The following is a 12,203-nucleotide window of genomic DNA, read 5'->3' as shown; positions in this document are numbered from 1 at the left end:
TTAACCAGTTTATGTGTAATATCTGTCCCTAGCTGTATTGTGTCTGAGGTGCCCTCTTTTGGTGGACTAGAGCATGTTTTTGTCTGGGTTTGTCAAACCACATTTTGTTTTTAGCAACATTGCAAACTGGAATGGGAAGTTCAAAAACTGCCACTTGGTTCTAAATGCCATGTCATGATCTCTGAAACACGGGAGAGGATTTCTTCCATCAGCCAAGTGTCAAACCCTCGGTGTTCGATGGTAGGCTTTTATTACATGCTGTGGTATGTACAGCAGCAGCAGATCTAAAATGAGAATCATTTAGAATCAATGGGTTGGGACTAATCTGTTCTCCTGTCCAGTGCAAGGGCTGTCACTGTAATAAACGGAAATCTGATAACTTCATACTGTCAGCACAAAATGAAACTATGACCTTGACCTGGGCAACATCATCCACTAATTTTTTCATACTCCAACACACCATACCAGGCTGCTATGATCTAATAAGAATCTAAAAGTAATTAACTGGAATTTTTGAAAACTGAAGCCTTAATCAAAAATGTATTCTTATCAGAGTTCCAAGCCAGCAATAAATTGGGACATTTAAAAAACTGGGATCTGATCCAATCCGTGATCTGATCAGGGTTCAATGGTTATAATAAATTGGGACTATTAAAACTGGGATCCTATCCAACACTTTATTTTGTCTAAACCACAGGACCTAGCTGTGCTGCAAAGTCAGGAATATTCAATGAACAGTAATGCCACATTGGATTAACCCTTAATAAATAATGGTAGAAAAACATAGGCATCCCAAACATTCATGGTCTTCCCTGAGTTGAGCAATTATCAAGATTTTATCAGGGACTCAATCTGCTTGTGTTCACTTTTTTTCTTTTATTAATTAATAATCATAATACTACTCCTAGAAGAATCAGCAAAACTACAGCATAGGCACAAAATCTTCATTATTTTGCTAACGGTCTCTGTGCACATGATTTCAAATGAGCTATGCAGTTAAAAGGCTCCTAAAGTTTTGGTTCAGAGTGCCATAAGCATCCACTTCTAATTCCAAACAATCACTGACTGTTTTATCAGACTACAGTTCATGTGGCTATTCTGGTTTTCATTTTGATTTCCAGTAACATACAAATCCTCCATAATCAAATAAAACAAAATAAATGCTGATAGAATGGGAATAGATTTTCACTCACTCATATTTTCTCAGATATAAATGGTCTCTAAATGTTTTTATTTCAGTAAGATGCATTTATTTTGTACAGGGATCTTGCAGCTGCAAAATTAAATCTCAGTTCACCAAATATCAAAAACACATGTATTGATTTTAACTATGGAAACAGGCAATAATCACTGCAACCAAGGAGAAGCTCACTGAAGCTTTTGGATGGTTTCTGAAAAGTAAAGAAAATGAAGAATCTTGAATACAGAAATTGAAACCATTTAACTTTCCTCAAATTTGAGATTCACTTTTACTTAAGCATTCAGTTTGCCAGTTGTTGAAAACAAGAGCCAGATGTTCCCTTTGCTTTTTTAACTTTCTGCTCAAAAACTCATTTTTTTTTCTTTTTTAAAAACAACCCTTCTCAGTTAATTCCAATGAGGAATACTAAACCAAGGTTTAATTAACAAAACAAGCTAGGTACCTCTCATAATGAACTGGTGCAGAGCGTTGACTTGTATACGGAGTGCTTTTATACTCACTAAGTCATATGATATTTATTAAAATATCCCCAGTTTCAATAAGGTGCTTCATTTAGGGAAATTTTATTCTAATGTCAGTAAGATGTTCAACTCTGCTGGAAGGGGAACTTTGGTCTCAGCAGGGTTATTCTAGTAAAATAATCCTAAACAAACAGGAAAAAATAGTTTTCTTTCAACTGATATTTGCTTTATTTGCATTTAAAAGGAGAATAAATAATTATGTATAAAGCTCAAGAACTTAATATATTTATCTAGTTTGTTCCACCAGGATTTTCAAAGGTTAAATAATTAAAAGGTAGCTCCCCCATGAGTTAGACAGAAATGGGGGAAAGCCTTAGTTGAAGAAAAAATCATTACCTCTCTCAATATGTAATAATTTACTAAAACATCTTGTTTCTAAAATGTTAAAATGACAGATCTGGTAGAAATTTATTCTAAGCATCCTGAAAATACTCATTTTACTTGGCTTGATCACAATTCTTATAACATAAGGCTTAGACATCATATTTGCTTTTCCTTTTTATGGGCAGATTCTAGACCTTTGGTGCTGATGTTTTATTATGGTCAAACCCTCTGAAGCATGAACAAAATGATGAGTTTATTTAAATAGGGCCTCAATCCAATGAACCATTTGACTTGTAATAGGAAGGACAAACCACCACTGCAAAGCATCAACTGGCAGGGTAAGGAAAACTACTTATACAATCTTACTGTGTAGCTCTGATATTCTTCTGTGAAGATTTAGTCATGGAGGCATGTGAAGGGAAAAAGGAAAAAAAAACACCCTAAAATTTAGAGGGGGTGCTATAATTGAAATAAGCAATTGGATACTGATCAGGCTATTACCGAAAAAAAAAAAGGACCAACACCCCAACTTCCCATTAACTACTTCAAGCATGTCATAGTGTCAACTGCATGGTAAGAGAAAGGTTTTAAAAAGAATTGATAGTCTTGTGGGTTCAATTCTTAGTCCTGACGGAAACTTCCTAATATGACCGTGGACACATCACTAAATTGATCTGTGCATCAGCTTTCCATCTATAATATGGGGATATTGTTACTATTTATTTCCTTTGTTCTCTTCTATCTAGATCATAAGCTGTTGGGGGTAAGGTCAGACCCTTATGTGTTTGTACAGTGTCTCATGCAATGAAGTCCCGTTTCTGGTTGGAACTCCTAGGCTATGGTAATGCAAACAATAAGTAATAATGATGTAGATTTGGCACAACATTTTAGTGTGGAATTTGGAACTAGCACAGAGAATCAAGCAAGAAAACAGAGAGAGTAGCATAAGGAAGTTCAAAAGGAAGGTGTGGAATGGAAATAGGATCTACCTGCCTCCATCAAAACCAGGGGTTGGTTTCACCTTTTAAGGCTAAAATATGCAGTCTGATGCCGAATGAATCTTATGAAATGTTAATTTATAGGGGGATGGGATGTAGATGGGAAAAACTGCATCTTGCAAAATTCCAAAAGACATGCTACTCTTCTAAGTTGGAAATGCAATTCCTATCGGAAAATATTCCCAGCTGAGATCTTGAAACAGGACATTAGCGCTGGAGGTATGCCAAATGTGCAGTGCATGCAAAACTAACATCCAAAACCATGCAAAGTCCACAGCTGCTAGGATGCTGAAATACCCTTGATCATTAATCCTGTCACATGCACCCCAAAAATCAACTGCTCTGTCATCTTGGCCTAGCACCTGATATAGACAGCTAAGGTCTGGGGGGGCAGAGAAGCGAGGGGGAGAAGATGTGTATGCATATATACATTGATTCATGAAGAAGAATGGATACTGATTAATGTGGTATAGCCTTTAAATAGCTAGACAATAAGCATGTAAGAACATTGACGTATAGGTGCAAGCAGCCAAACTACGTTTCTTATTGTAGGGATTGGATCAAGACTGCTCAATAAAAATTACTTAAATAACTGCTCACAGGAAGAGCAAATTAGATACATAATTAAAATAATTTATGAAAGGCAGTATTAGAAATGTAATTTGTGTTTTATGGAAGAAATAGGATTTGTTAGATTTTTTTTGTTCATAGTTTTGTAGTCTATTGTTCCACAGTCATAGCTTGTTAGTTGTGCCATAAATTCGCTTCATTCCCAACAAGAACTCACTTGGAAATATGATGCCTATATTCTAGTAAATCTTTATTGGAATTCAGCTTGTTAAAGATGAGATAAAGTATGCAGAATTACAGTTAGTAAAGTCACAGTAGTAGTAAGATCTATGGCGTGGACTCACCACAGGTTTTCTTTGCCAATATATGCATTAAAATCTAAAGCTTGAATTACATTATATGTTATGGGATTACTTAATCTTCAGACACAGTTATAAAACTCTTCTTTTACTGTCTTCATGAGTATCATCATCAGGTGAACAGTCAACAACAATATAAAGTATTGAATTTCCTTTGAACTGGGTAACGAATTTTTTGGCTGATCTCAATCAACCTCTTTGTATAATTTTTACACTGAAACAGAACAGGGAACCAGCTACCAGATGTTATTTTCCTTTAGTGCTGATAAAGTCATTTCAACCTTGTGATCAGCAATACAAGATAGGGTTCAAAAGTCAGTCTGTCTAGAGTCTTTAACTGCTAAACACATGCTACACTCTTGTTTTATATAGATAACTGACATGACCTGCTTATGTTTATAGTGCATTGTCACTGTTTTGGGGATATTTTTACTTTTTAATGTATAAGCAGAATTAACTGACAGAAAACCGGGAGAAAATGCTAGTCTTATGCATTGTGGCAGAAGAATCAAATAAGAAAGTTAAAAATATAATCTATGGTCATCAACCTTTCAGCCCACCTGCTGTTCTCCATTTCAGTCTCAAAATACTTCCAGGTCAGATTTAAATCATTATTAGAGAAATCAGAACAATGCAGACGTTGAGCTGCCAGTTTCTAATTCAGCCGTACCAATTTACTGTCAATCAGGGGCTGATTTTCTTTAAAAAGCAGTTAACACTAAAGAAATACTAAGAACAATTATGTTGTGTCCAACTGGAACATTAGTCCTTTAGACTGAAGAGTTCATTCCTTTCTGTCTGCCAACATTTTAGTAAATGACACTGGCCCTTTAACAGATGGGAGACATACTTCTTAGCTTGTCAGTATCCTAATAAAAGACACTGGCTTCTTTAAAATGAAGGACACATACCTCTCAAATTGCCAGCATACAAACTGGGAGGCAGCAGTTTAAAATAAAGAAGGCATGCAACTCTCTGGCAAAATCAGGGACACGCAATAGAAATTTTAAAACATAAATTTCACCCTGCCGTTATTTAGTTTAGATAACCTATCTCCTGAAACACTGGGTAGGACATCCAAGATCAGCACTCTACCCTGCTCTATTTTTGAATGAGTGGAATTATCATCATTAATGATATCTGAGGGTTTTCCCCCATTACATCTCTTCAGCTCTCTGTTTAAAATCACTAAAAATGCATTGTGCAATACTTCTCCAAGTAGGCAACAGTGAATGAGAGGAGATGGATGCCTCATATGATTAGTGATCAGCAACACAAAAGCTGGGCTATTCCTTCAGCCAAGAGAGAGACAAGCTACCTGCCATGTACTCCAAGGAATAAGTGATGCCCATTTTCTCCCCATTCTCCAATGGGCAGTATAGTCACGAGAGAGGAGGACCCTACTGTGCATCTCCGTTTCCAGGGTTATCCATATTAACCACTAAGACTAGACATATATGTCAAGACTGCTTAAGCTAAAGGACAACATCCTCTTACTGGCAGCTGTAGCAGATTCATTAACTTCTTATGAAAAACTAGCCCCTAGTGAGGAACAAAACCCCACTTTACAGTAGTGTAATTTATATCCAATATCTAATTATCACCAGTCAGGAAGGTAAAGGTTTGCTGACCTTCAGGCCTACCTATTTTTCCAGTCTTCTGAAGAGCAGAAACTCAGGAAAACAGAAGTGCTGAGACGTAAAAACTAGCTCTATTGCATTGGGAAGGCAAGTTGCTGATGTTGTGCAGGGACTAAGTGTATTTATAGGGGGGGGGGGAGAGGGAGAGAGCAAGCAATGTTCTTTATACTCTCAGGATCTGTTTTAGTCTTGGACACCTATGCTTATTGCCTTACAGCACCCAGCCACCAGGTGGCAGGAAAGCCAATCTGCATTGAGTAAGTGGCTGCTCCAGAATGAAACTGACAACATGGCACATGTACCCGAGTAACTTTCTCTGGAGTTCACTGACTTCCAATTTCTGCAGAACAGCGTTTCCTTTGTAGCAAGCACTGTGCATTGTGTACTTGTTCCACTGTGGAGTAAACACATTGTGTATTAGGGCTGTGCAAAGCTTTGGTCACTGTTTCAATTTGGCAGAGATTTGGCCTAATTCAGCAGCCGAATCTTCAAATCTGTATCAAATCAGAAGACCCTTTAAACTCTCCAAATTGAATTGGAACCCTTTGAATCGATTCAGAGAGATTCAGAAAGATTTGATGATTCAGATATAGACACAGCTTTAAATGTTTTTTCTACATACCTCAAAGGTACCAGGCGGCTCATGAATGCTGAGATGCTGGGGTGGATGGAGCGTCCCACAGGACTGTATGTGTGTGTTGGCGGGGAGGGGGTGGTCCTCAGCGTGCTCGGCAGTGGACCTGGAAGTGGACCAGAAACACTTCTGGTCCACTTCCAGGTCCGCCAGGGAGTGTGTGGGGGACCCCCTGCCCTGGCAACTGGTGCCTCCTGGGTCTGAGGGGGCACCTGGGGTCCCCCTGTGGCAGATTGCTGAGCTGGTGGGGCATGGGAGGTGGTCCCCAACACACTCCTGCAGGACACTCCATCTGCCCCACCATCACAGCGTTCACGAGCTGTGCCTGGTACCTCAAGGTATGTAGAAAAAACATTTAAGGCTGTGTCTGTGACTGAATTGCTGATTCTCTGAATTAGCATCGAATCTTCAGATTCAGATTCGGCTGAATTAAATTCAGACAGTGATCCAAATCAATTAATTGAATCACTGTCCCCAATTTGTGCTGAATCCAAATCCAAATTGAATATGGCCTGTTTCGCACACTCCTATTGTGTATCTAGGCACTGATGTAAATTTCTCCTATAACTTGCAGTAAACAACACAAGAAGAATCTACCAAACTTGTTCTTTAAGCATAAAAAAACTACTAACTGACACTACAGCCAAGTTGAAGTCAGAGGAGTCCTGGAGCTCTGCAAAACACCATAGGAATTCGAGGAAGGAAAGAGAGCCTGGAGGTTTAGCATAGGCTACTACAGTTGCTTTGGAAAAGCAAGGAGAGAGAGAACCCAGAGTCCCAGAAGCAGCAGCTCATACAATATTGGGAAGGAGGGGAAGAGAAACAGAGCCAGAGCTCAAAAGAATCTCCTCCCACTGGTGCTGAGTAAGGGTTCATCCCAAACAAGAAATACTGAAGCTGGCTGTGCAGGGAGAGCATTCATTTCTGTGAGAGTCAAGGAGAAAAGAGGCTGTTTTGTAACAACCTAGCACCAGCTTGAGGAAACGAAAACCAGAAGGCTAGCCTAATGTTGTTGAATGGACATGACCCAGTACCAGCAGGCTAAGACAGCATTTCATTGCCTGCAGCCTGGAATCACTGGCTTGGGTGTCCTATTCTAGAGCTAATCCATAGAGACTCTTGTACATTTTACTCACCTCTCACACTCTTCTTTCATCTTTTCCAGTTCCTCTTCTCTAAGAATGTTGTGTTTTGGATTGCCTTTCTGGTCAGTTTTCCCCCCTTTATCCTCTTTCTTCTTCCCAAATCTGGTTAAGATATAAGGAAGAGAGCAAGAGAGAATTAGTGGAGCGACAATGCAATATTTATCAAGCACAGAGCACCTGGAGATTTATGCAGCTATAACCTAGCGAACTTTTGCCCAAAGTGTGATATTGATCACAAAGACATATTAAAATAAAATAAAATAAACTACCAATTATTCTGAACTTTAGATCATTTACAAAGTATTTGATTGTGAATACATTTGGATCTTGCCTGTTTAATGGCATTGTGTATTAGAAACATAAACAAAAAGCCCTGAAATAAAAGGCAGTGGAATGCTAAACTATTATTAACATACATTTTAAATTTGATGAAGGTTCTTCTTACCAGAGGATGGCCTCTGTAAAGTAATTTTATTGGTCTTGGTGTCAACACAGAGTTGGCCACACGTTCTGATCTTATCAATAAAAATTGTCATTCATTCATTCATGGCCTTAATTGAGAGGTACAGATTTTGGTCTGTGTTTTTGTTTAAAATCAAACGGAGGTACAATAAGCAGAAGAAATAAATTTTGTTATATTGCAAGACTAGAGGGACAGCTCATTCAGAAGAGTTCCCTTTACAAGTATAATTGGGCTTTTGCTTCCTATTGTCATTTAATGTGTATGTTACACAAGTAACATTGGAATGAGGGTACAGGATAGGAATCAGGACACAGGTCCTGAGGAAGTATAGGTTGGATGAATGGACTGTAAGGTAGATAGAAAGCTGGCTGGATCGTTGGGCTCAATAGGTAGTAATCAATGGCTCAATATCTAGTTGGCAGCCAGTATCAAGTGAAGTGGCCCAGGGATTGGTCCTGGGGCCGCTTTTGTTCAATATCTTCATTAATGATTTGGAAGATGGGGATGGATGGCACAGTTAGCAAGTTCATGGATGACACCAACCGGGGGGGAGGGGGGGCGTAGATACATTGGAGAATAGGACTCGGATTCAGTGTGACCTAGACAGATTGGAGGATTGGGCCAAAAGAAATCTCATGAGGTTCAACAAGTACAAGTGCAAAGTCCTGCACTCAGGATGGAAAAATCCCATGTATCAATCCTAGCCTGGAGACTGACTGGCTAAGCAGCAGCTCTACAGAAAAGGACCTGGTGGTTATAGTGGACAATAAGATGGATATGAGCAGAGATGACCTGAGCAGAGTGCAGGGCCTGGGACAAATCAGCCCGTGTGGGGCCCCACCTCCATGGGACACAAGGAAGCCGGAGGTGGATTCAGTGGCAGGGTCGGGGTGGTGGGGAGGGGAGGTGCTGAGTGGCCAAATGTGCCAGATTTGACAGCAGACTTGGTGGCGGGGGTGGGGGGTTGCCAAGTGGCCGGACATGAAGCCAGCAGCAGCGTGGAGTTGCCGTGGCCTCTCGGCTCAGCTCTGCAGGGCCCCCCAAAGTGCGGTTGCCCCAATTTGCACCCCCCTTGTTATAAATATGTCCTTATGAATATGGCCCTAGATATAAGTCAGCAGTGTGACCTTGTTACCTAGAAGGCTAACAGTATACTCGATTGTATTAGTAGGACCACTGCCAGCAGATCGAGGGAAGTAATTATTCCGCTCTATTCTGTACTGATGAGGTCACATCTGGAGTACTGTGTTCAGTTTTGGGCCCCCCACTATAGAAAGGACGTGGACAAGTTGGAGAGCATCCAGCAGAGGGCAATGAAAATGGTTCAGGGGCTAGGGCACATGACTTCTGAGGAGAGGCCAAGGGAACTGGGTTTCTTTAGTCTGCAAAAGTAAAGACTGAGAGGGGATTTAATGGCAGTCTTCAACTATGTGAAGGGTGGTTCTAAAGAGGATGGAGCTAGACTGGCCTCAGTGGTGACAGATGACAGAACAAGGAGAAGTGTTCTCAAGTTGCAGCAAGGGAGGTTTAAGTTGGATATTAGGAAAACTTTCTCACTAGGAGGGTGGTGAAGCACTGGAACAGGTTACCAAGAGAGGTGGTGGAATCTCCATCCTTTGATCCTTTGCCTGGATTGACAAAGCGCTGGCTGGAATGATCTAGTTGGGGATGGTCCTGCTATGAGAAGGGGGTTGGACTAGATGACCTCCTGAGGTCCCTGTCAATTCTAATTTTCTGTGATTCTATGTAGTGTTCCAAAGGTCCCAAACAGTATTGGGGTTCTGCTGCATTATGCATAGTATAAATTCAGGTAAAACAGTTTCTGTTCCATACAGCTTGTAAGAAGTAACTAAATGGCAAAGTTACATTTAATTTCTCATGCAGCTAGAATCATAAGAAGTTGGACAAATTAATGCACTGTGGTCCACTTTCTAACAGGAGCCCTCTCGCCCCCTTTGCCCAAGTCTGAAACCCTTTGGTTCATAAGACCAAATGATTTTTACCATATTTCAACCTTTGAAGTGTCATTCCACACAGATGAAAGGTAACAACTTTCAAGCAATCATTGCTCCGCTAAGCCTCCTGTATTTAAATTCATTGCTCCACATCCAAACTCTTCTGCAGCCATATGCAATGTTTTCTGAGTGACCTCTCTTTTACTTTTAATTTTTCCTATCAGCCCAAACTACCTTCAATAGAAAATCTGAAGTACAACACACACAATTAACTGGTGTAAGTCACTCCATTTGTAAAGGTTCCTAAAGTAATCATCCAAATTTGCAGTGAATTTAATCCATTGGCCTAAGCCTATAGTAAAACAAAGTCATTAAGTACTAAGGAATACCTTGAAGACAAATAAGGTCCCAATCATAATCAAAATGATCTCTCTGTGTCTGTATCTCCCTGTGTACAGACATGCATGAGTGTATCCAGGAGAGGAGAGAGGGGCATGTAAACACACCCCCTTCAACTCTGCTGTGATGTGCAATGAGGTCTCTGAGCTCCCTGGCCAGCCAGCATGGACCCCTATTGGAGCTGCATATGTAGGTAGCTCTTTGAGCGCAGAAGCTGGTCAGCATCTTGCCAGAGCCATGGCTTTTGTTCAGCTCTGGAGCCCAGGGGGTGGGTGCCATTACCATTCACTCTGTTTCCGCTGCCTCCCCCCCATCCCCACATCCTTCCCCACACTGAATTTGGGGGCACAGGAAGAGAAAGCATAAACAGGCTCCAGAGCTCTGTAAAAGCAGTGGCTCCAGCAAGAATCTGCACTGACCAGGTGGTGAACTCCGAGAGCTACCTGCCTACAGATCTCTTGCAGGAGGCTGTGCTGACCAGCCAGGGAGCTCAGAGAGCTCACTGCATATACACAGCTCAGCTGAAAGGGAGTGCGATTACATCCCCTGCATCCTCCCCTGTCTGTGTGTAAAAGACATATGTGGTAGAGGAGATGGAAGCAGCCCAGGTGCCAGGCTGCAGGACTTTACTGATCTTGCACCCAGAGAAGAAATATTTCAACATGGTGGCTCTTCAATTTGAAATGTGCAGGGAAAATACTGTAAGTACAGGCACCACATACCTATGTCATTTCCCCTACACTTTTGCAATAGGACCACAGCCCCAAGGCCCTACTTAAAACTCTTAACACCCTTTCAGGGGCCTCCTGCTCAAAACACACATGTATGCAGCCACCAACAGTCCTATTTTTGTTTTTATATAATCTCATTTCAGATCTATCAGGTGCATGGAAGACATTACATTTAATAATTATGTTCATTCTGAGTAGAAAGTGGCAGTCTGACCCTGCTACTGGCTTCTGTGGTCCCCAAAGACTGCAGCCTCTAACACAGGAGATGGGATTTTCCAAGATTTGCTACATTCCTCCCCACCCCATCTCTTCAGCCAGGAGACTGGTGGGGGTATGTATGATAGAAAGGGACTGACACTGTGAAAGTGAGTTCACCTGGGTGACTGAAATGGTGTCACAGATATGAGAAGGCATAGGCATAAAAGAAGAGTTAGATGGGACCTTGCAGATTTCATTTCATACAGACATATCAAACAAACAAGCCAGCAAACTACAACAAAAACATTGCGGGTCCATCACCTGCCAGGTTCGATAGGAAAAGATTCTGCCTTCCAACAGCTGTGTATTCACTGAAGGTCTCATAGCAGTTTCCTCAAGAGAGAGTGCATTAGTTCTTGCATCCTGGTTATAATCCAGCTCTGGTAGTTTGTTTATATTCTGTTTGCCTACATTTCCCCCATAGTTTCAATTATGAGTTTGTGGTGTCTAGTATATGACTCTAGTATTTATTGATTTTGAAAACATTATTCTTGGGCATTTTGTATTAGTGCAGGGAGGTAAAGTTGGATATGTTGCATACTCAAGAGAAATGTGAAAAAAAGATACCTAACATCCTTTACTTTCAAGTCTAGGTATTATTTCTTGCTTACAGAGGAAATATTTAAAAATAAAAAATAAAATGACAATTCTGATTGTAATAACTGTCAATTTGACAATTTTCAGTAAAAACACTGCTGGCTGCTGATATGGCTGCTGTTGCCACAAACTGGTAAGTTCAAATGTAATTATAAACTCAGAATGTTGGGTTGGTCTTGACAAAAACAAGTTTCTCTGCTATTTTTGGCTCCACATGGGATCTGTATGGGCTTACAATACTCACCTGCTATACAAAATACATAGTATGTAGCCTGAGGCTGGAAAAATGTTCTGATTTTTGGCTTCTTCTAAACATTACTAAAGTCCTAAAAAATCTATTCCTTCTTTCATTATTATTGTAATATGTTTTTGGGCACAGAAAAAATCCAGCATAAATAATAAAAACAA

At 40.4% G+C, this 12,203-nt stretch overlaps 1 protein-coding gene across 8 annotated transcripts in view; it reads right to left on the bottom strand.

Moving 5' to 3' along the window:
- PARD3B (par-3 family cell polarity regulator beta) overlaps positions 1-12,203 on the bottom strand; it is a 792,385-nt gene that overhangs the window by 163,852 nt on the left and 616,330 nt on the right. For 7 of the 8 annotated variants that reach the window (XM_059727094.1, XM_059727095.1, XM_059727097.1 and 4 more), the window contains one exon: positions 7,384-7,494. The exons of the other annotated variant lie outside the window; for it this stretch is intronic. In XM_059727094.1, the coding sequence (XP_059583077.1) occupies positions 7,384-7,494 (111 nt within the window). The remainder of the gene's footprint in view (positions 1-7,383; positions 7,495-12,203) is intronic. 8 annotated transcript variants of the gene reach the window in all.

This window comes from Alligator mississippiensis, chromosome 4 (genome assembly GCF_030867095.1).
Source record: "Alligator mississippiensis isolate rAllMis1 chromosome 4, rAllMis1, whole genome shotgun sequence".
In the NCBI taxonomy this organism is placed as follows: Eukaryota; Metazoa; Chordata; order Crocodylia; family Alligatoridae; genus Alligator; species Alligator mississippiensis.
This window is presented reverse-complemented; position numbering and strand designations above follow the sequence as displayed.